The 25,038-nt window shown below is 37.1% G+C and overlaps 1 protein-coding gene across 7 annotated transcripts in view; it reads left to right on the forward strand.

Moving 5' to 3' along the window:
- CLOCK (clock circadian regulator) overlaps nucleotides 1–25,038 on the forward strand; it is a 67,691-nt gene that overhangs the window by 20,833 nt on the left and 21,820 nt on the right. For 5 of the 7 annotated variants that reach the window (XM_039378582.1, XM_027735985.2, XM_039378581.1 and 2 more), the window contains 8 exons: nucleotides 10,439–10,552; nucleotides 12,853–12,943; nucleotides 14,613–14,672; nucleotides 15,081–15,229; nucleotides 19,465–19,556; nucleotides 20,899–20,988; nucleotides 22,989–23,109; nucleotides 24,232–24,345. In XM_039378582.1, the coding sequence (XP_039234516.1) occupies nucleotides 12,897–12,943; nucleotides 14,613–14,672; nucleotides 15,081–15,229; nucleotides 19,465–19,556; nucleotides 20,899–20,988; nucleotides 22,989–23,109; nucleotides 24,232–24,345 (673 nt within the window). In that variant the 5' untranslated portion in view covers nucleotides 10,439–10,552; nucleotides 12,853–12,896. The remainder of the gene's footprint in view (nucleotides 1–10,438; nucleotides 10,553–12,852; nucleotides 12,944–14,612; nucleotides 14,673–15,080; nucleotides 15,230–19,464; nucleotides 19,557–20,898; nucleotides 20,989–22,988; nucleotides 23,110–24,231; nucleotides 24,346–25,038) is intronic. The other 2 variants (XM_027735982.2, XM_027735988.2) reach the window with 1 other exon arrangement.

The raw sequence follows: 25,038 nt of genomic DNA on the forward strand, positions 1-25,038 counted from the left end.
CCAAAATGATGTGCAGGATTTCTGGCGAAAGTGATGAGTGGAGGTAGGGAGGAAGAGCTGCTTGTTTGGTAATTTTTTTACTTGGACTGCACTTCAGTGTTGCAGCTTAAAATTTTCCTACTCTCTCATTTTATGGAAATGTGAAGAAGTCTCTCTTTTTGAAGACACTTTCAGTGAAGTGCACTGCCTACTCCATTCTTCAGACACACAAACAGTCCACTCTTCATAAAAGCCTTACAGAATAATTTAGTTGTGCATGAGTCACCCATGCTGGGAAATTGAGGCATCAGAAGCACTTCCACAGCTGCACAAATCAAAAATTGTGCAATCAACTTGGAGAAAATAAAAAGATGACTAGCATTTAGTATTTAAAAGTGTTTTATTTACATATATGCATTTCTACATAAGAGATAATTTTCAGATCAAATATTAGCTTTTTGAAACAACTGTCACTTGTTTTTGGGTGTTACTGTTAGCAAGTATCCTAATTTTTTTAAAAATATGTCCATTTGGTACACCTGTACAATTCTAAATGTTACAAATAGCTGCTGCTGGTATAAATCATTCATCCAGTTTTCTTATTTTCATATTATTAATTTAAGTGAATACCTAAATTACCTAGTATCTGTACTGAGTATCATCCTAAAACAGTCCCAGTTCCTGCTAATTAACAAGCTGTTTGGTAGATAAGTTGATAACTGAGCAACACATCAGTTACATATACTCCTACGCTTTACATCTTGCTTGAGATTCCCATTGACTCTTAAGACTGAGTTCTGGATTTGTTTTCATTTCCAGAGGCTGATCCGTGAGTCTGGATTGATGTCTAAAAATAAGCCCCATTATGTCCAGAATTTTAATTTGTCATGGATTGCCACATGAGATGCAGCAGTGCATAGGAGAGTAAAGATGTTTCATTTAAGTATGAAGCAGACTTCTCAAGTAGTAGCTACAATGCTCATTTCTTTGAGCACAAATTTGAATCTCATTTTTCCTAATTTTCTTTGCTGGTAGTAATTTGACACATAGTATAGGTCAGCATGAAATGGCACTGTTGCCAAAAGATATCTAACCTGGTGATTCACTGCTTCCCCTTCCCCTGTGCCAAGACAGCTTTTGAGCAGCCATATAGTGAAACAAATGTAGTTGATTTAGCTGAATGAAACAACATTTGAGTTAGTTTTGGGCTGGATCAATTTTAGGCTGTGTTGGCTGGTCACAGATACTAATGCTAGAAGAAGAGGAGGAATTTAATATGGATGTGGAAATGAGCGGTCAGAGTAATGATCAAAGGCTAACATTACAAAAACTTTCAGCTTGACCAGGGAGTTTGTTAAAAGTGCTTACAAATATAAGTAACTTTTAGGACATGAAGTGCCTGGTATCTTGTAACCATGTAGTTCCTGTGTGGTCTTTGTATGTACTGCTCTTGCTATCTTTCATGTGGTAATTCTTCATCTGCGGACTAATTCAGAGGAAGAACTTAGTCTATTTCTCCCATATTCTAGGTGAGTACCCTGACCATGAGTTAGGAATAAGTCTTTGTCTCCTATTATAAACCAAAAAAACAACCCCCCCCCCACTTGAATTCGTTTCATTGAGTTGTCTGTCACGGTGTGCCACTTTCCCTCTGACCCCTCTTGCGTTTTCCCTTTGACCCCTCCAGCATGAGGGCATAACTGAGAAGTGGTAAGATGTTTCTGGATGTGCTAGATAATGGTATCTTAAAGGAATAAGTTGATGATATAAAATAATTGGTTGTTCCTTGAAAGGTAAGGTGAATTATAAATCAAGAAAAATTGATTTAAATCTCATAAACTATATCCTATATAGGCTGTAAAGGGCGAGGACAAAGTAAGGCAGCAAGTAGGATTACAACCGTGGACTTCAGGAAAGCTAACTTTTGCCTCTTCAGGGATCTTCTTGAAAGAATCCTGTGAGAACAGGGGTCCAAGAGAGCTTGTTGATGTTCAATCATGACTTCCTCAAGGCTCAAGAATGATGCATCCCAATGAGCAAGATATTGGGCAAAGGGAGCAAGAGACTGGCATGAATGAAAAAAGAGCTCCTGTCATTATTCAAGCATAAGCTGGAAATACACAGGAGATGGAAGCAGGGTCAGGCCACTTGAAGTCAAGCTAGAGAGGTTGTCGAAGTAGAAATGAGACGAGGAAGGCCAAGGCTCAACTGGAATTAAATCTGATCAAGGATATCAAGGACAACAAGAAGGGCTTCTTTAAATACATCAGTAGCAAAAGAAGAACGTAGGATAATGGGTGTCCATTATTAAATGGAAAGGGGACCCTGGTAACAGAGGATGCAGAGAAGGTGGAGACTATGAATGCCTTCTTTGCATTGGTCTTTGCTGACAAGACCAGTCCACTGAAATCTCTGATTCAGGAGACCAGGATATAGGAATGTTGGAAGGAAGACTTTCCCTTGGTCAAGGACAATTGAGTTAGAGAACACCTGGGTAAACCTGACATCCACAAGTCCAAGGGTCCTGATGGGATGCATCCACGAGTGCTGAGAGAGCTGGAGGACACCATAGCTGAGGCTGTTTATGATCATCTTTGAGAGGTCAGAGTGATCAGGAGGGGTGCCTGAGGACTGGAAGAAAGTAAATGTCACCCTGGTCTTCAAAAAGGGCAAGAAGGAGGAGCTGGGGAACTACTGGCCAGTTGAGCCTCACCACAATCCCTGGAAAGGTACTGGAGCATCTCATTCTGGAGGCCATCTCTATTCACGTGGGTGACAAGAAGGTGATGAGGAGCGTGGGTGCTAAAGGTAAATCATGGTTGACCAACCTGATTGCCTTTTAAGTTCAAACAGCTACCAATATGGCTAAGGGGAGAGCAGTGGATATTGTCTCCCTTGACTTCAGCAAGGCTTTCGGCACTGTCTCTCAGGAAGTGTGGACTGGATGAGTGGACAGTGAGGTGGATTGAGAACTGGCTGAATGGCAGATCCCAGAGAGTCAGTGACACAGGGTCTAGTTGGAGGCCTGTTCACTAGTGGTGTCCCCCAAGGTTCCATACTGGGCCCATCCATCAATGACTTGGATGAAGAGGCAGATGCCTTCTCAGCAAATTTACTGATGACACAAAACTGGGAGGAGTGACCAATACCCCAAAGGGCTGTGCAGCCCTTCAGAAGGACCTCGACAAGTTGGAGAGATGGGCAGAAAACCGTCTGTCAGCAAAGGCAAATGCAGGGTCTTGCACTTGGGGGAGGATAACCCCATGCACCACTACAGGCTGGGGGCTGACCTGCTGGAAAGCAGCTCTGTGGAGACGACCTGGGGGTCCTGGTGGACAGCAACATGTTCATGAGCCAGCAGTGGCCCTGGTGGCCAAGAAGGCCAATGCTATCAAATGGGTGCATTAGGAAGAGCATTGCCAGCAGGTTGAGGGAGGTGATCCTGCCCCTCTACTCAGCCCTGGTGAGGTCATATCTGGAGTGTTATGTCCAGTTCTGGGCTCCTCAGGGCAAGAGAGACATGGAGCTCCTGGAGCAGGTCCAGCAGAGGGCAACAAAGATGATTAGGGGACTGGAGCATCCCTCATCTCTTCCTCTTACATGGAAAGGCTGACAGAGCTGGGCCTGTTCAGCCTTGAGAAAAGATGACTGAGAAGGACCTCAGTGTTTTTTTCTGGTCTAGGATAGAATTTTGGAAAGACTCATTTGTGTGAATTTCAAAACCTGCTTTTTTACCTACCTTTCTCACTTCACAAGATACCTATGCATACTGAAGGTCTGGCAGTTGAAGTGCTCACCTAACATGTAGGTTCATGTTTTTCTGCAAGATTAATTGAGATAGATAGCTGAGTGTTATTGCAGTAATAATAATTGTAAAGTCTCACATTTTCTAAACTTAAATATGCATTTATATCAACACCAAACAGAAATTTTGCGTGGAATGGAAGAAGAATTTCCTTGGTGCTATCTTGCTTTGAATGTGTAATAATTATGTCTGTTGAATTTGATAAAGGATTTTCTCCAGGACAGTTTTCAAAAATTAGTTTACTTTCTGTATCTAGTCATTCTTTCCTCTTATCATTGGGGTAGAGGAAAAACAATGCTTAACTCTTTGATCTGTCTCATTTCTTCGTGAATTTTTGTGTATATTTTCAGTGTAGTAATAAAGGGTTTAATAAATTTTTTCTCTCTGATTGGATTTATTAGTATTTTTGGTAATATTTATGCTCTGATGAAAATGTGACAAACTACTGTAGAAAAATTGTTGTTTAAACTACCATCTGTATCTGAGACAAAACACCTAAAATTGCTAATGCTTAGTTTCATAAATATGCACATTTTATTTGGATGAATAATTTCAAAGTGGTGTTAAGTCCAGGATAGATATCTTGGTACCCTATTTTGAAGGTTTTTCTTTAAATTTCAGTTAATATTGAGAAATCGTTAAGTGAAGATATTTTTTCTTATTGTCTGGTAACTTTATTCTGTAGAAAATAAGTGATTTGTGTGTAGTAGATAATTTTATGGGATAATTATGATATTCAGTGGGAATTTAAACTTTTGAGTCTGTGTGTATGTGGTCTTTTTTCTCCTTTTGAATTTCAGAAAAAAACTTGTCAACTGTCTACCTTCTCAGTTCCATTTAAGAGGCTGGAATGAGGAAGCTGGGGTTTTATTTGTTCATTATAAAATGTACCAAGTTTAGATGTCTCCTGTGAGAGAAAATAGCAGACTCTGCAGATTCTACACTGTCTATTGCACTTCTTTCCTGAGCACAGTGAGCATTAATTTAGGATCTGCTCTTGAGTTGGCTGACTGCAGGTTGTGTCTTCCCAGAATGTCATTAAAGAAAATGGAGATTTACAGAGGTGAAGGTTCTCAGTTTTGAATTGTAACACTAACAGGTTAGCAATTAGCTTTTCTTGACCTAAACACCTGTTGTGAAGTACTTGTTTTGCGTTGAGCACCATTTAAAGAGGCAGTAGGTGTATTTTTAAGCCAGACTTGATTATGAGCTACGTATTGTATTTTAGATGTGCAAACACAATGCTTATTCTTAAATCTAAGCCATGGTTCCCTGTTACAGATCCAGCAGTGGCAGATGTAGTTAAGAGGTTCCCGCTCCTCTTTGTACAAGGGTACTGTTCCTTCCTTAGCTGTGCCAATTTTCAAAGGTACATGGAGTCACACTTTTTAAATACAATCTTTATTATTTTGTTCTTATTAAAACTGTGTGATATGTGGGCTCTTTTAAACATATTGTTTCAGAAATCTGCTTCAGTATGTGGCCAGAGCCGATGGGGTCTTGTTTACTGGGAGGGGTACACCTTCTTTGGCCTTCCTTTTCTGGTTAATACACCTGTAGATGTTGTTCTTGTTATTCTTTGCATCACTTGCCAAGTGCTCCAACTTTGCCGTGACCTTCCTCACCCCATCCCTACATAATCAGACTGTGTCCCTATACTCTTCTCAGGATGCATCTTTGTTTCCTCTGCCTGTGCATGTGTGTCTTGCCGTTTAGTTTAACCAGCAGTTCCTTACTCAGCCATGCTGGTCTCTTGCCTTCCTTGTCTGATTTCTTGTGCCTAGGGACTGCTATCTCTTGTGCTCTATGGAGACCCGTACAGATCTGCCAGCTCTGTTCCACTCCCTTGTTCGTGAAGGCAGTTTCCAAGGGGGTCATACTGACTAGCTTCTTGAAGAGTTTGAAGTTTGCTTTCCTAAAGTTCAGAGGCCTAACTTTACTCCTCGCCTGACTCATATGCCTCAGGACTGCAAACTCTACCAGTGTGTCATCACGGTAGCCCTGGTGAAGAGTCTGAGGCTTCTTACAGCTTTCTTGCATGAATCTTCACTGCAGTCTGAACCAAGATGAGAGAGCTGCACTGTATCAGGGGAGCTGTGGGCCCATCTCTGTGGTGAGCAAGGGGAAGGAGATGTGCACTCCAGAGAGGGGTAGAAGAGTGGCAACAGAACAACTGGTAAAGCAGAGATCAGCCCAAATGATCCGAACAGAGGCGTGGTAGGCAGGGATGTTTTCTTTAACTGGGAGATAGATGAAAGTTGCGAGCTGTGTTCAGTCCCAAGTCACAGAGTAAAGCTTTCTCCTGATGGTAGGACAGTCTAATACATGAAGCATACAGGACAGAATTGCTTTTTCCTATAATCCTCATAATCCATGTTTCTATGAAGATATTATTTGCAGTGACTTTTGACCAGGCTTGTCCGAGCAGCTTGCTTAGGTCCGTTACCTTTGCAGGGAGTAGACAAGGATACACTTTTGTGACCATTTCTAAGAACATCTTTTTACCTCTGTGATTTCTACATTTTCTGCCACTCACAGTGATCTGTAGGCTTTTCTAGCTGCTGTTTGGACTGTGTACAAATAGGTCTGTGGGCAAATAGTAAGCACTCTTTCCAATGTCATTTACTCAAGTAAATCTGTGATATCTCTGACCACTACTGCAACAGCCTCTTAACAGGCTTTTCATTCTTGTCAGGAACAGACTTGAGACTGGATCAGTTATTCTGGTAATGGTAACCTACACCACCAGTCTTTTGTCTTACTGACCTTTCTTCATTGTACTGCACACAGGTGTGTCCTTGTCTACTCCCTACTAAGGTGATGAACCTAGGCAAGCTGTTATGCCAGAGCAAACTACTCATGGCCACTCACAAATTTTCCTATTAAAAACCATCTGAGATCCATCTGTGGTGGAAGCAGCTCTCTCCTTTGTTTTCCTGTGAAGCAGCAGCAGATGTACACCTGCTGTTATAGTATGTTTATCTATAGAAAATGATGTTTCTGGGATTTGTCATCTGCAGCACAAATACTGACCAAAAACTCGTTTGTTGACGTGGTAGAGGAGAGATTGCAATATATGACTATTCCCAGCTGCTAGAATAACCTGTTCAGCTGCAAAGTTTGAAGAAATTCCTGAATTCTTGAAATTCCTTTTAGCCCTATCTTCTGATATTTTTCTTTCATTTGCCTTTTTTCTTAGGTAAAAAAGGAGACATCAATTTTAAAAACATAGTATTTTCACAGATAACCTTTGATTAGCAAGAAAGGATTAATCAGTCATTACCCTAATTTGCTTTCTGTTGGTGTATATGCCATTGCAAGCGAAGGAGCAAGTATCTTGAAACCTGCTAGCTTGTTATATTAGACCAAACTATATATGATTAGAGAGCAGGTTATGGTTTACCTGTCTAAAGATCTCTTGCTCTCTACAAAAGTCTGTGGTTACTGGAAAGGAACTAAACCAGAGCAGATTCTTCCCCTTCTCCTCCCCTCTATCCCACCTCCAAGAAAGAAAAAGCTGAAGGGAAAAATGTCTGGGCTGGAGATAAACCAGTGAAGGAAAGAGCAAAATGGAAAATATGAGGGATAGTGATGTACTATTCTGGGTATGAGATAACAGCTGCGTCTGTGCTTACCCTAATTATGGTATAATGTCCTAGTAGAGTAAAACCCCAGAAGTTCATAATCCAAATTATCAGAAGCTCGTGGAAAGGAGTATTAAGAAGGTTTATAATTATCTTCAGAATCTCTATAATGAGCAGGACTTTTGGTGCTGTGTTTACATCGTGAGTCAGGCTTTGGCTCAGCTGTTTGATCAGTGTGATGTTTCTGCTTTTGGTCTTTCTTATTCCTGGTATGTTACTACTGTTAGAGCTCTGCGGGGCATCAGGTGCTGCGGAAGCATAGACTGATATGCTGTGATTTTGATTCTTTAAACAAGATCTTCTCTAAAGCTAATCCTCAATGATTATAATAACTAATTTGTTCCCCTGACAAAATAGGACTATGGCACAGAGATCAGGTTATATTAAAGAAGTTGATCTATTTCTGTTTGAAGAAACTGTAGTGTCGGAAAACTGTTGTTTCATATATTTTTTCTGTGATATTCACTATGTGAAATTATTTGTCTTAATAATACAAGCTATCTTGCATTAATTCTGAGGGCTGTAATCTGCAAAGTCATGTAAGTATTACTTATATAAGTCTTGATATAAATCTTCGTATAAATCAAGACTTTTGTATACAAATGTTTCTTACACTATATGGACAATACTGATTCTTCCTCAAAAATATTTAGCAGTGTTACCATTGAGGTGAAGTGCTCGTGACATAGGGGTTTCAGTTGCTGGCTGTATACAAAATTAAGTATAGGAAATGCATGGATCATTGTCCCATCCATTTTTCAGTCCAGTCCTAACAGAACATCTGTCATGAGCAAGACTGTACCGTAATTTCATGGTTTGTTCAATCTTTTAATTTCTTTCCAAGATTAAATTTCACCAATGCGCATGTCAGTATTGACAAAAAAATTAGACAGAAGATACTGGAATTTTTTATTGGATGCTGCGAACTTTTCACTGTTACCTTAGGTTGGATTATGACTTTTTACCCTATAACTTACTCAGAACCTTTTTTCTTTGGCCAAGCAATGGCTTGGCACCCAGTAACTTATTGCCTCTCCGTGAATGATAAGTCAGCATAGTGCAGAAGTTGCAGTATTGCTATTTTTTGTGATTTTGCTAGAGATTAAGCAATGTTCTGTAGTAATAGTTTGAATATCCATGGCAGCAGCTAAGGTTTTTGACCGAGGACCTCAGCTTCCTTTAAGATAGTAAGTTTCTAGCCTTCTTGGTTTCAGAAAAGTTTGAAAACATGCACTGAATGTGTACAAAAGACACAGTATCAAGAGACAAATACACATAATTAATTTTTTTAAAAAAACCTTATGGGTTGTGGGGACAGAACTGTGACCTTTGAACACTTGTGACTGCCAATGCTGGCGTGTCTTAACCTTTCTGCTGGCTTTCACACACATACCATTTCTACTGAGTTAGAGATCTGTCTGCTTTTGGCTACAGAAGCTTTTCCACTGTGATTAGCTTCTCTTTTGGTCTGGTTTAAGTTTGCTTATGTTCATTTATGACATAAACATATTCCTTTCCTCCTCATTTTAAAATCCCTTTTTGAAATATCTGTAAAAGCTTCCTTTTTTAGACATTATCAAATATGGATCTATGCTTAAGTTCTGTGGTATTTATATTAAATGTTTAATTTTGATTTTAAAAAAATACACCTCTACATAGTGCAGAGACAAGATCTAAAATTTTCCATATTAAAACTCTGTTAGGAGCTGTGTGAGAGTTGTCAGAGTTGTTCTACTCCAAGCAGTTTAAAAACATGGGTTTCATGTTGCAGACTCCCATGGGACTCTTTGTCATATTAATGTTTGCACTTGTCAAACGGAGCAAAACAGAATAGGAGAGGAGGCTGTAAGCACCTAAAAAAGTAGGTCAATGGGCCAGCAGGTTATTTGGCCAGACAAGAACGGGTGGCTTCATTGAATCATGCTGTAATTGTTTTTCTCCTGTTGGCAGATTGTTCTGCTGTGCTTTTGACTTCCTATGTTAATATTTCCATCTGTATTTTAACCACTTAAGAGCCTCTGTTAGGTGCAGAAGAAGAAGAAATTTAACTTTTCAAATCAAATAAGTGGTAATTCTGTTTTCCATCAAAGTCATCAATGAATTTAAAAGTAGCATAACCTTGGTTTTTAGATCCTAGCTTCCTTTTTAGGAATTTAGCAGAATTTAGAATTAAATATGCTTTAAAATAAAATTTTTCAGAAGTGGAACAAGTACATTGTATAGTGAATTTGTTTTAAGACGAGTAAGCAAGGCAGATAGAAACAGGATAAAGATGAGAGGAAAAAAAACCTCATTTCATGTAGCTTAAAAATGTGAGAAGTAGCGGGATTCGAGGGAAGTAACTATAAATGAAATGTAGTGGCATAAAGAGACTGGAAGTAGGCGATGGTTTATGCTGGTGCTGAGTTTTTGTGTGGAAGAAGTGTATTTGCGAAGTAAGTTTGGGATACATTCTTGGAATTGATTTTGGAGTGGGTTTTGAAAGAAAAGAGTTAATGTCTGTGTTTGAGGGAGTAGCAATAATGCAGCTGAGCAACTTTGCTAGTTGTCAGCAGCATTCTACAGATTCTGGAGTCCTGAGAGTGACAATTTTGGAGACGTGGAGAGGAGAAGATGTAGCTGAGAAAGCCAGAAGAGGCCCTAATAAGAGCTTCAGCAAGAAGGTGTTTAAATCATGGTATAAAGATATACTTTGAAGGTAGCAAGTGGAAGTGAAGATGTAGATGGTATGGGTGATACCAAGTTCAGAAGTGAAAAGGACATCAAGACTAAAATTAGGCATAAAGTGATGGCTTAAAGCTGAGATGAAACTGTGTCAGAATATCCTGCTTATCAGGGAGTACTTTAAAGCAAGGTCAATTCAGATGATGAATTACTTGAGATATTTTTAATAAACAGAATATCACATTTATAGATTGATCTTATTAAAACAATTACTTGTCTTTTTTAAAAATGAAAAAGTGATAATTTTAAAACATTGATTTTGAAGCTCTCCTTTGTTATTTTTCAGCAGTTCAGAATTTAATTTCTGCAGAAGAGGATACATCGAACTCCGCATTGTTCTTCATAGGAACCAGGTTTCATCCCTAAACCTCACACTTTAACGAGTCCCAAAGTGTAAAAGGTAAAATTGTGGCTTTATAATTAGTAAGGTTCCTGTGGCTTTCAGTTATGCACACTGAAGGGCTGAGTAGCAATGTTTTGTTCTCCAGAACTCAACTTATTTTGACCTTTAGAAGTAGATACGGCCTTTTATCTAGTGTTTACTTTCAACTTGACTGTTTTTTTTGGAATTATCTCTGCGTACTTATACATCAGCATGTATAAGCACTGAGACTGTTCAGGCTCTTGCAAATTTCAGTGCAAAAACAGAAGGTCAGACCTTTCTGAGAAACAAATGTGCTACAGGTGCATTTCTTGTAGTCTTTCAGTACTTTTAACTGTTTGTCTTGGATACCTGATCTAAGTTGCCCATTCTGACAAAGGACCCATCTACTGTAACACATGAATGATTTTGTCAAATTCTAGAAATTGAGTGCTCTGTTAAAGGGAAAACGCTGACTTTTAAATTCTAACTGCATAATGAAGATGTCATGTCATAGATGAAAGTTTTCTGTATTTAGCTGTACTGGTATTTTTCTTAGGCAGATTAAGGAAAGTATATAATTTGTCCTACAGAATTTTGTATTACTCTTGATTTCTATAATTTTAGGTACCAGTTTTGTATAAAAATTAACACAGGGCTAAAAGTGTAATTAGTGCATAACTGTAATAGTGTTTACTATGTAAGCTAAAAGAAAACAAGTTCATAGTTTTTATCTTGATTTTAAACTTAATTTTCTGCCAGTCATGGTAGTTGGTTTTTGCTGCTGAGCAACCTGTCATTGTATGCTCCTGATGAAAATTCAAACACTTCATAATTTACTTTCCTAGTACCATTTCTGTCTGGTTTTCAAATGGTGCAACTCCATTACTTGGTCAACTAATTGGGGAATTAGATTTGTCAGTATGGCTGATGCAGTTGTTATTTTGAAGAATTGGAGTGAAGAAATGCTTTGCTATCAGTGTGTCTTCACAGCACTGGATTTTGGAGAGTAAAGGCAAGACAAAGTTGGGCCTACTAATTGTAGAAGTGGTGTATTTGGGCAAAAACACCAGCACACCATACAATGTGCCTTGAAAGGGATTGTGCTGCAGCACAGCTCTCCCATTTACTTTCCTGGTGCACTCAGTTTTGAAACTTTGTGGGGGAAAACTCTAGTCTTGTGAAACAAATCTGCACAGTATGTGGCTGTTGTAGACACGGAGACAGTTTGGTTGAATCATAAGCTTTCTTCCTCAGTTTCCCTATCATGCAGTTGCTGCCATATTTCTTGTGATATTAGCACTGCAAGTTCCACTGGGTTTGGTACTCTCAGGAACAAACATATCCTTTCTTCTCAGAAACTGTGAGTCACTTAAGGACTAAAATCATCTCCTTTGAAATAAATGCAGTGCCTTTTTACTAGTAAGTTTGTAGCCTACTAAAAATTCCTGAAAATCCACGAGTTCAACTCATATAAAACTTGCTGCACGCAGTTGTTCCCTAATCATTGCTAATGTTATAATCTTTCTGCTCTATTTGAACAGCCTCTGACAACTGACTTTTCCATATGAAAGAAAAAGGTTTAATTGTATTGATTTGTGTTTGACTTTAGCCTTTTCATAACCCACGCAATTTTGTAAATTTTGGGTACCTAAAAGTAGGAACTTGTTGAATTAAATACTTATTTTAATTTGGTATCCCTTCTCTTAATATTAATATTTCATTCACATTTTTTATTCAAAATCATATCTGCATCTGGAAAACCAAAAAGTTCCTGCTTGAAACTCTGTAATGAATAAGATGCTTTAAGAAATGGTCTCACAGTATGGCGATCATATTCTAATCAATATCTTATTGTTATAATTTCACATGTCTATTATAACAATGTACTCAAGAAAAAAATACAGTGAGAGATGAATTATAGCTCTGAAATACTGTGTCCCAAATACTTTTCTGTTTGCACAGTTTCTAAACAGATTGTATTACTAAGTGTATTTCACATCAGTTCAGCCTTCAAAATTATGAGGGTCTTTTAGGTAAAGGTTAAAATAAAAATGAAAAACTATATCTGAATTCAGAGTCATAAAAAGTTTTGCATTAGTTTAGTCCAAACATATTTATTGTGACACTTAGTAATCTTCTCTTGAACATTGTCATGTAAGGTGATGGTTATGATGGTAATGGAGACTGCATTAGAGAAGGCAGGAGGGCAGAGCAGAAGGCTGGAAGAAGGGAAGATTGAGAGCAGCTTATAGAGCAAATGAAAGCTTTGGTATACTGTAATGAAGAACATATTGGTTCCCCCAGTCACATTTTGATATTTTTTTCTTCTCTTATAGGCAGACGTACAAATGTCTACCACAAGACTAAAGTGTGATGTGTTATGTTTTTTACCATAAGCACCCATAAAATGAGCTCCATTGCAGACAGGTATGTTAATAGAGGCAGACAGTTTTGGGAGAATTACTGTTCAATGCTTTCTTTAATAGTCTTTTTCTTCTGGTTAATATATTAAAATGCTAATTTATGAAAAAATGAAAGAGTGAGGTTTTGGCTATTTTTGACAAAGTTAGTTTGGTAGTTGTTAGAATTGGAAATAGTGATTTCAACTGTTTGAGGTTAATCTTAAAATGCTTTACTTATTTTCAGCCATGGAACAACGTCTCTGCAAGTTGAGCTGATTTTTAATGTTTACTTGAATTTTTAATTTTTTTAGTACTTCAGAATTTGATTAAGGAAAGCAAATACATTTAAATGATTAGCGTTGCTGTAGATGATAGTAAAATGACCTGCTAACCTATTTCAAGGGAACAGTAATAGGTGAGGCATGTTTTCTACTTGATTCCTTGAGCTAGACTTTCTTAGCAGCTCAGGTGAACAACTGTCCTTAATATTCTCTTAATATTACCATTTTTGAGACTTCAGGAAATGAAACTTGCATCAAATTTATGGCAGGTTAAACATCATTAAAATGAAGAAAAATAAAAGCAAAGGGTAAAAGTTTTAAAATGCTTCTTTTAATGAAGTTTTGTGCCATCTCACTGAAACTTCAGCATTTTGAAAATATGAATTGCTTTTAAAAGCTTGATGTTTATGTAGTAGCATACAAAATAACTAACTACTTCCTAACATCACTGCTTGTCATAATGTACAGTACAATTGCCTGATGATTTATCAATTGGAGAGATGAGGTAAGCTTTCTAGAAAGAAGTTTACTTGCCTTAAGGGAAGGAAACATTAGGATGAGAAATTTAAGGATGGACACACAGAGGTCAGTGTGGACAGCACTAAATAGACTGAAAGCAGGCAGAGGAAGTTAGAGAAATAGACTGTGGAAGTCCATTATACAGCAGTTTTGGAAAACAGACAGTTTTCAAACTTTTGCTTGACTTTCAGAGCAAAAAGAAATGAAGCAAAGGTGTTGGATGAAGGCTACTGAGGCATCTTCAAGGAAGAACACCTTAGCTTGATATTTTAACATCTCTTTAGCAGTAGGTGGACAGTTATCAAGCTCAGGAAAAGTTATGCGATGCTTGGTTTGAGGAAGCAAATATAATTAATAACTACTCTTTAACATTGGTATCAGTTGTATATTTATGAAATTACATATGTGGATGAAGTATAGTACATTCCTTAGCTCTCTTCCACAATAATACTTCAGAATTTAAGAAAAATATACCTTCTTGCTATAAATATTTTCAATAATTAGAAGTTGCCAGTAAGTAAAAATAAATTATATATGTCCTCACCCATGTTTTCAAAAGACTAAGGTAATGCAAATAACCAAGAAGATAAAAAAATAAAATTAAGCTGTGTTCAATTAAGTGTTTGCATGGGGCTGTAAGTTCTCATTAGAATTAGTCTGAAAATCCTTTGGGTTGTGTCAGAAATTCAAGGTCCTGCAAGCAGGACATAGCAGATTTAGCTTCAGGTTATTGATGATGATCGTTGTGAGACATCACAGTAAAACAGTGCCTTGGTTTCTTGAAGTAGTGGAGATAATGAATAATGAGCTCTTCCCCTTCCCGCCTTCATTGTGATTGGACTTCAAAGGAGGGGAATTTTCACTCCAACATGCGTTTCTTTTTGTTTCTTTCAGAAATGATGGAAGCATTTTTGATGGGCTGGTGGAAGAAGATGACAAAGATAAAGCAAAAAGGTAAGTTTTTGTTATTTAAAGCTGAGAAATGTCCTATACTTGTACGCTTTAACCTACCAGCATGATTTCTAAATAATAAAATTGTGATTCTTTCATAAATAACCATATTACTCAACAGCATTTTTTTTACTGTTATTTTTCAGATACATTGTGTATTTCTAACCGTGGTTCAATTATTTCTGTTTTGTGAAAGGGTGCTTTATTCCAAAAGCTTTGCTGCACCCCTCCATGAGCAGAAAGCCATTCTTCAACAATGGTGTCTGAGATACAGAGTAGGTGTTTTTGTGACAGTTCTCACAGCAGATATCCTTAAGTGGCTGTTTGCATCAGGAACCTGGCAATAGTATGCAGCTCTTATATAAGAAAGTTTCGTAGTTGTTATAAAACATTGTCTGTTTTGTTTTTCAGAGTGTCTAGAAACAAGTCTGAAAAGAAACGTCGAGATCAGTTTAATGTACTTATCAAAGAGCTGGGTTCCATGCTTCCCGGTAATGCTCGGAAAATGGATAAGTCCACTGTGCTGCAGAAGAGCATTGACTTTCTACGGAAGCACAAAGGTAATTATTTGTAACAGTAAAAAAATTTGTAAATTCTTAAATTTTTAAATGATATTCAATTAGTACATAAAATATTATTAATTTTGCAGTTCCTTTAAGGAATTTGTCAAAAAAAACTCTCTTCAGGAGAGTTCCTGAAGAAAGATATTCTTAAGATCACAATTTAGGTAGTAGAGATGTAACTGTGTTTTTGCTAATACTTTGCAAAAGCCACTACTGGTTTTTTTTCCCGATAATTGCCAAAGAAATCATTTCATAAAGAGAAGCATTTATTTTTGAAATTACCTCAGAGTTTTTTGTTCTGGACAGACACTGGTGCCAGTGTCAAAGTTTTGCTTCACAGGAAAACTGCTCATCCATTTCTCTGGAATTACCTGTTGGAAATACTTATTTTGATATTTAGATAAGCCTGGTTTGAACGGTTGGTTTGTCTCTCTAAATTCTACATAAAGAAGATAAATCACTGAAAAAGCTAGTCTAAGAGAAATTAATGCTCCCCCTCTTCATGTCAGGTGCCTGCACAACTGGCTGCTTAAACAACGATGGTAAGGCAATAGGGCATTGTGGTCTCCAGCAAGTGTTCTGAGTAGGTTGTTTGATGAGAGAAAGTGAAATGTGGTGGGTATACAGACCAGGAGCGTTACCTTTTTTTCCTTTTATCTCGGGGAAAAAAAACCCCTGAAAATCTATAAATACTTACAGCTTTTTATTTGAAACTGTAAATTTCAAGACATACCCACTGATGTATAAGCTAGTGAGCGTATGTGTGTTGTTCTTTAAAGGTCTTGTGAAATGTCAAAATGATCAATATTTTTGAACATCCTTGCTATGTTTTGTTCCTCTGGTTGTTTGCATCAGTTGATGGTCGGATATACCCAGATATATTGTACCGAAGTTTGTTGCAGGTCATTATTTTTGTCACAAAAAAAATTCTTCCACCAAGCATACGCTTATTTATGGCTGTTAGATATTATGTGTATAAAAAAAGTCCTGTTCCTGCTCCTACACTTGTTCTTAATATGGCACCTCGTGGTTCACACTGCCAAAAACAAGATTAAAAATTGAAGAAAATGAACTCTTTTGCTAGTTAACCAATTTCCTTGGGTGATTTCTGAGCATGCATGCTAACTAGAAAGCAGTAGAAAGAAGTCAAAAGAAGTAACTATAACATAAAATAAGTAAAGCTATTAAGTGGATGAATAGTTATGTATTTATCTACAGTATATGTGTCAATTTAAGGTATGAGAAATGTTTTTGCATGCTCTAACATGTCTCTTCCATTAGTGTTATGGTTCCACTAGCACCAGATGTGTACTGAATATTGCTATTAAAATTGTAAACATAACCATTTAAATAAAAAGGGAGGGGAGTATAATTTTTGTGAGAACTATAGGTTTGGGGATTTTTTTGCCAATTAAATATCGATTATATTGTTTTAATTTTCTGAGACAAATTTGTCTTGTAACAAAAAGAAAAGCAGCATGAAGGCTCCTTTTCTGTAAAAGTCAGTTCTTTAGGTTCTAAGGCCTTTGTGACAATTGGTTATTTCAAAATCACTTTATTTTGTGTTGATGATTCCTGAGATTAAACTATAGAATTCAGACTGAACACATGTGTCAGGCAGCCAGGAACACCAGTCATACTTTTTTCTTCAAAGTACTTTCTTAGATTGTTTTTTTCATTATTATTTTTTATTTTGTTGGATAAAGAGGCAAAAAGCAGCTCTGGAGATGGATGCCTGTTAAGGCATGGCACTTTTGTCCTTCACTTGGTGTGACAGAGTGCAGCTCTGTGTGATAGCACATACCACATTAAGGTCACTAAGGCTCTGCCTGCCAGTGCTTACTGGCGTTGCTCTGCACTGGTTTACATTAAAATGTTTTGGACAAAATGCTGGCAAAGTTCAGAATAATATTTTGCCTCCTGAGGTGCTTGGATATGTTACAATAAAGTAGAGTGACCTAGCAATAAATGAATTGTTCAGCACTGAGTAGCTGCTTTACTGTTGAAATCCTACTGTGTTTAGCCACCAGGTTTTGATTAACTGCATTGCTTCTGGTTCTTTCTGGACCATTTCCACATCAGCCAAGCTTAGTACTCCGGCCATAGTTCCAGATGAACTATCTCAGCTGGTTATTGGCCAGTGTGGATTCTGTTTCTCACTGGGAAAATACAGCAGGCTAAGCACACTGAAATTATATTACTGGGAACTTCTTCTTGGTGAATGCTGCCAATGATCTTTCTCTGAATTTGTAAACAAGAAATTTTTGAAAATTGGTAAATACCAAAGAATTTAACTGCTTCTAATTGCAAGTGGTAGACTGATATTCCTACAACCCATTGATAAATGGTACACATCTAGGCCCAGCTGGAAATCTGTTCTGAGAGTTTGCAGTGCTGATGCAAAGTTACTTCAGATACAGGACTTGGAAGACTGGAGGAGTTCAATGTGCAAGTTTGGTTATGCTTCTCTGTCTGATATCTAGCTCAGGAATGTGATCTTACTGCCATTTATCTTCGAGTGCAACATTCTGCCAGAATTTTTAAGCATTTCCCTGAAGTTACTAAGTGAAACAAGTTCTTTCTGTGTTACTTTGGCTCTGTTTTCCAGTATCATACTTGTTCTAATTATGGAAATGTAAAAGAACACCTGTACTTGTGATAGGATATTTCAGAATGATTCGTTAAAGGCACGAACTTCAACTTTTATTTAGCATAGATCTGTTCTACTGTAGAAGACCGAATGACTTTTTTCTTTTTTTTTCTGTTTCTTTTGATTCTGAAACAGGATAGTTATAAGGGCCAGAATGAGCCAATGAATCAGACTTTTCCAGTTCTAAAGTGAAGATTATCTATGTCCTGTTGACTGAATGCATTAAGTTCCTTGAATTTTGCCTGTACTTTGGTGGCAGAGCTTTTCATTTCCATGTCCTTTGACTTGCCCCTAGGTATTATATGACAAATTAGATTTGGGATTATACTTAGGGTTTTTTTATTTTCCAACCCACTTTTCCTGCTTTGTGATACCATTTCAAAACAGATAGCAAAAGCCTGATCAATTTATAACTTTTGTGACATCTGATAATTGCCAAGTCTTATTTGTTGATACTTTTTTAACCTCTTCTTGCAGCTTTCCTCTTTTAGCCAATTTCTTGTATGATGTTACTGTTGTTTACTGTTCTTTTAGTTAAGTCTCAAGCTCTTTTGTAAAGTTTTCTCCCTTTGATGTGGGAAACAAAATTGTGAACTGTTCCAGCCCTTTGCATATTTATCTCAGTTCTAGGTTTTCTGGCTCTTCGAACCATCTGAACTAACACTCTAGCTTATGGTCTTTGTCCTTGTCCTTTAGAAACCAAAAGCCTTAAAGACATAGTTTGGTTCTTTCAATTTGTCTGAATACTTGATTGCTTGTTCAAGATTGTACTTGCAGCCAGCCCTTCTGTGATGCCCTTGTTACTCATCCAGACTGAAGCACTGTGTGATCTTGCTGCTTCTGGTTTCAGTTATCAGTCTATAAGGAAGCATCAGTTTCAGAACCCGATGTCAGGTTTTGCTTAGCAGCCGTTGTTTCTCTTGCCTGTGTATGGAAAGTTAATTATATATTTCTCAACTCCTACAGGAATCTCTGCTCAAAAGTCACCTATGTCAAAATCCATCTATGTCTGTGTAACAGACGGAATTCTAGAGTGGAGTCTGTCATACAACTCTAAACAATCTTTGTTGAAAACCTACTCTTTCCTAAATGTAACTGGAAAAGAGTAGGAGGAAGAGAAAGGACAGTGACAGTTCTTAGTGCAAGGGTTAGAATGACAAGGATTGGCCAAGATATTTGAAGTTTAGCCATTTTAATGGCCTAAACTGTTCAGGCATTTTGGCTTTCTAAATCTTTGTAAACAACATTCTTAATAAAACGTTTTATTGTAGTCTCAGAGGAAAGAGTATTTTTCCATTATCAAAAACCCATTACTTACTGTAATTAACATCGGTATTACCTTGAAGTCTGGCAAGACTGTAGCAGAAACTGGTTGAAGGAAAGAGAAGACAAATGTAATTCCAACATGCTGGAGAAGACATTTATTTTCTTCTTAAGGAAAAACATCTATATGTAAAGAATGAACAACAGGGGAAACTGGAGAACTTTCTACTATTTCTTAGCTGTGTATATGTAGCTTAGTGGGAAAAAATGGCTTTTGGAAGTATGAGTCCTTATACTATATATATATGTTTGATTTTAGAAATTACTGCACAATCAGATGCCAGTGAAATTCGACAGGACTGGAAGCCGACATTCCTTAGTAATGAAGAGTTCACACAGTTAATGTTAGAGGTATATTTTTTCTGTTTTTCTGGGAGTAGAATAGTTCCTCCCTAGGAGTCATTACATTATGGAATTTTTCAGTTTGTTGACATATCGTTTTATTTTCATATTTTAATTGTCACAATCTGTTTTCATTAATATAAACAGTCAAAATTCCTATGTATGCAGTGTTTCCAAAAATCGCAGTGTTTCAGAAAGTCAAATCAGATTTTCTTTTAACTGCATATTCAATTACATAAAACATAAAAACAGAGCAAGTCCATAAATGAACGTGTTTACTGTCTAAGTGGATATTTTAAGTTATCAACATAAGGAAGGTACTAGATAAATAAAGAACTGTTATGCATAAATTAAAATCCTAATTATGAAAAAGACTCAACACATCCATGTAACTTGTGAGCAATAAATATTTAATTTCTTTACTTGTTACGCTTTCCAAAACTGGTGTGAATGCATTACTTTGCTGAAGAAGATTACATGAATAGTTGCAAAAATACTAGAAATAAACTTTCAGTATAAGCTGTCATTTCCTTGGAAATGAGCCCAAGTCATTTATATTTTGTTAGTAAAGCAATTATGAATAATAGTTAAATAAAAAGTATTATAAATGAACAAACACTTCTTTATTATCATTCCGTAGTTAAACCTTTTCTTTGATGCACAGATATAAAAAGTAAAGGTTCTGATTTTCTGTACTTAAATTTAAAAAAAAAATCCTCTAAGAAGTTTTTTTGAAGATGTGAGCTTTAAAATTTCCTGTCTAGAAATACAGTTCTGTCAAGCTTTTTTTGGTAGTGTTCAACTAAAACGTGTTGTGTTCAGAGGAAAGAAGTTTGAGTTTAGTAGAAGATAAGATAGTCAGAACTGTATCTCACAGGTTTCAAGTCTCAGTAAAATCTTACTACAAGCTTCTTTCATTGAGATTGAGAGATACTGAGATTTTTAAATACCGAAATTCATTAATTTTGCCAGATTTTACTTGTTCTTCTCTTAGTTTATCCACATCTTCTTGCTTTTGTCTCTAGCTCATTTTTATGAGTTTTCTGAGGTTTAAAACGATGATGGAATTAAAAATAACAAGGAGGCAGAGTGGGAGTGGGGGAAAACGGTGGCTAGCTATAGATGTACTTGCTTCTGAAATTACAGAATATTTAACGACAGAACAGTATTGGAATTGTAATGCTCATAGTGTAAAAGCAAGACTAAGAATTTTTAGAAGGGAAAGATATTGCCATTTCTATAATAGACTAAACTAAAATTGATCTACATGATTTTGTGTGTTGAATATAGCTTAATGTATTTAGTATGTTCTATTTCTTTTTATTTAACTGCCCGTTATGTTTAATTTCAGGCTCTTGATGGTTTTTTTTTAGCAATTATGACAGATGGAAATATAATATATGTGTCTGAAAGTATAACTCCCTTACTTGAACATTTGCCAGTAAGTACAAATTGCTTTCAGTAACATATCAGTTTGTCTGTGATTGGTGTTCTGCGGTGAGTACTAATTAATCATTGGCTGGTTTGGCATTATAGTATAGATGTATGCTTTGTTTTAATGTTTCTGCTTTTATTTCAGCACAACTCCTTCTTACTGGTCTGTCTCCTGTATTAAACATTTTCTTTGGAAATGCGGAATGCAGCCGGCTCTCTGTTAGGCAGGATTATGATGCTAGACTAGCATCAGTTTATGTTCAGTGTAACTGAAGTAACACAGTTGACTGCAGGAGATCCTTTAGAGTTCACTCCTAACACAGCCTCTACATGAATCAGAAGAATATTACTAAAGATCTGTATAATTGGAATTTTTTAAAACTACTTTTTTACTTCTTTCTTGACAAAGCACTCTGATAAATACATTGCTGCTGGTTCTGTTTTTTAAGTTAGGTATATACTTTGGGGTTTACCCCATTCACTCATTTTAGTCTCAGTAGCATTGCTCACTGGTAAATTTAACATTCTAGAAACTTACCTTTGAATAATGTTATCCTGAAGTGAGACAAATTAGTTCTTAAAAGTGCAGAGAATTGATGAGTGAAACTGAGTTCTTTTCGAGATAAGAAATAAAATATATTGTTAAAGGATAGTTGTCCTTCTGTGATAAGAGATTAAATAAATTCCCCTAAGGTAGGTATGATAACAGTCTGACAATGTTTAAAAATGTGCAGGTAATTGTGATTTTTTTGGCTTTTCTGGTAGAATTTGCCAGGTTCTCAGAGGCACATTTGTTCTTTGCTTTTAGGTGTGATTTATGTACTCTAAACATACATTTTATGATCCCTCTTTTTTGGATACTTACCCAATGCTCTTATGCATATAATCAGCTGTTCAGTTTTGCTACATTCATCTCTGTTGTTCCCAGTTTTGAGTACATAGTTGTGGAACTGATTAGAAAATGTGGTAACTGGCAACTCATCCCTGCACAGTAGCTGATTCATCATCCCTTAGTAGAACAGGGGGAGGCAGTTGGAGGGTAAAAGTGAGAAAACTTGTGGATTGAGATAAAGACAGTTTTGTAGGTAAAGCAAAAGCCATGCATGCAAGCAAAACAAAACAAGGAATTCATTCACCACTCCCCAGGGAGCGGGCAGATGTTCAGCCATCCCCAGAGGAGTAGGATCCATCATGCATAATGGTGACTTGGATTGACAAACACTGTCATTCTGAATGTCCTCCCCCTTCCTTCTTCTTCCACCAGCTTTACATGCTGGGCATGATGCCATATGGTATGGAATATCCCTCTGCTTAGTTTGTGTCACCTGTCCTGGCTGTATCCCCTCCCAGCTCCTTGTGCTCCCCCAGCCTCCTTGTGGGTGGGGTGGAGTTAAGAGCAGAAAAGACCTTGGCTCTCTGTAAGTGCTGCTCAGAAATAACTAAAACACCCCTGAATTATCAGAACTGCTTCCAGCTCAGGTCCAAAACATAGCCCCATACCAGCTGCTATGCAGAAAATTAACTCTATTCCAGCCAAAACTAGCACAAGTGTATTCATGAAATCAATTGCAATTGGATATAGTTATTGGTTACATAATAATATGTGTAAAGTATAGAGGATTGTCTTTTGTTCCAAGGTATCATTTCAGTATACTGGATGCCACCAATATGTTAGAGTGCCCTGGAACAACACCCTGTAATTTCTACTTTAAGTGCTTCTTTACTTGAACTTGTTACATCCCAGGGAGGTTAATACAAGCTCCATTGCTCTTTAACAAGTATGTATATATCTACTGTGTTCACGGTAGTTTTCAACAAATGGTTTGCAGTGTCAAATTTAAGGCAAAACAGAGTGAGATTTTTCTTGCAAAATATTCATGTGTATTCCAGCAGGTGGCTTTGTTGAGTCAGTAATAAACTGTGGAATTGTTTTGCATTAAAATAGTAGGCTTTGTGACATTGTATGTCTTGCTTTAGTTTAATGCTTATTAAATCTTTTTCTTTTAGTCTGATCTTGTGGATCAGAGTGTATTTAATTTTATCCCAGAGGGGGAACATTCAGAAATTTATAAAATATTGTCTTCTCATCTGCTGGAAAGTGATTCATTGACACCGGAATACTTAAAATGTAAGTAGTTATTTCAGGTTAACCCCTGTAGGCAACTCAGCCACACACATCCGTTTGCTCACTCCTCCCAGTGGGGTGTGCAAAGGGTAAAAGTGAGCAAACTTGTGGGTTGACATAAAGACAGATTAACAGGTTAAGGCAAAACTGTGTGCACAAGCAAAGCAAAATAAGGAATTGATTTGCTACTTCATGTCATTAGGCAGTTCAGCCATCTTCAGGAAAGCAGGGCTCCATCATGTGTAATGGGTAATTTGGAAGACAAATGCCATAAGTACAAATGTCTCCCTCTTCTTCCTTTCCCTGGCTTTTATTGCTGAGCATTGTCTTACAGTATGGGATATCCTTTAGGTCAGCTCTCCTGACTGTGTCCCTTCCCAACTTCTTGTGCACCCCCAGCCTCCTCACCTCACTAGCAGGGCGGTGTGAGAAAGAGAAGACCTTTGCACTGTGCTGCTCAGCAATAACTGAAACATCTCTCTGTTATCAATACTGTTTTAGTCACAAATCCAAAACACAGAACCATGTAAACTGCTATGCAGAAAACCCTGTCCCGATGAAACCAGCATAGTAGTTGTGTTAAAAATTATCTACTTTGTATCATATGTTTTTCCAGTGTTAATTAAGCAGAAGCATATGCTTCACAGCCCTGAAGAATAGAAGCACTATTTTGTGGCCCCTCCCTAAGACTAGAATTTTCAGCATTGCAGTTCACTCTGTGGCTTTCCCGTGTATTAGAAATGTTCATCTTGTTTATAGAACTTCTATAAAGATAATTGTAGCAGTTGGCAAGAATAAAAACATAGCAGCCTAATGGGGTTTGGAAGCACATGCTTAAGTGAACTAAAGTTTAGGGCATCTTCATCTTTAATATAGCTCTAGTTCTGAGAGGTTTTTTATGTCATTAACATTCAGGCCTTACATGTACAAATTCTAAAGGAGTTCTCCTTTTATTTTGGTTAGTTAATGTCATGCTGGTTAAAGGCAGAGGCTGTAACCAGTTGTAATCACAACACTTACAGTATCGCAATATGTATGCTGCTTAATTATTCCTGCTTTCCACTGCATGTTGGCCATGTGCTTCATCAAACATGTAGCCTAATGATTTGTTTATTTTTTTCTCAGCAAAAAATCAACTAGAATTCTGTTGCCATATGCTGCGAGGAACAATAGATCCAAAAGAGCAACCTACATATGAATATGTAAAATTTATAGGAAATTTCAAATGTTTGAATCATGGTAAGTAATTTCAGCAATGAGAGTGGAATTCTTAGGCAGCTCCACAGCTAAACCACGTTAGGACCATTGTGCAGAACATAATGATGAACTAAAATCGGTCTTTGAAAAGAAGAGCTTGAAGCTGAGTTATATGACTTCTATATTGATTTAATGAAAAAGAAGAAAAACTGGTATTAGCATTTTTCTCTATCGGGTATTACAGGTCTGTGTGTTTGGATGCAAAATGTAGTAATTCTGCTTAATGCTTTCAGTTAAAGAAAACTAGTAGCTCATAAAACTTTCTTTAAAAGAATGTCAGAGAAATTTAAGCAAATGCTTTAAAATAGAGCCTGAATTTAGTTAGGCATAATCCCTATTCAAGCAGGTGGCTAACTTGAAGATCAGTGGTATTGAGTACCTGCAGTTCTCATTACACAGACAACTGGGAAGCGAAATGTAGGTTTCCCCGCCATTTCATTTCTGTGCTTTCACTCGGTAGAAGTTACCACTCAGATGAGTGGATGGGCCAGGACAGTTTTCTGCTCTGAGTTCCTACTCCCTTACATTAAAGTTATTTTTATTAGTTATATACTAATATGTTTCCTCTGTACTGTATTTGTAATCTGTTTGGCCAGGCTGTGCTGACTGTTTACTTGAGAGGTATGTTTATTGTCCCAGACAAATGGATTGGGCAGTGTAGTCAGTAGTAGATCT

This window comes from Pipra filicauda, unplaced genomic scaffold, assembly GCF_003945595.2.
Source record: "Pipra filicauda isolate LSUMZ 115617 unplaced genomic scaffold, ASM394559v2 scaffold140_size2443280_pilon, whole genome shotgun sequence".
Classification (NCBI taxonomy): domain Eukaryota; kingdom Metazoa; phylum Chordata; class Aves; order Passeriformes; family Pipridae; genus Pipra; species Pipra filicauda.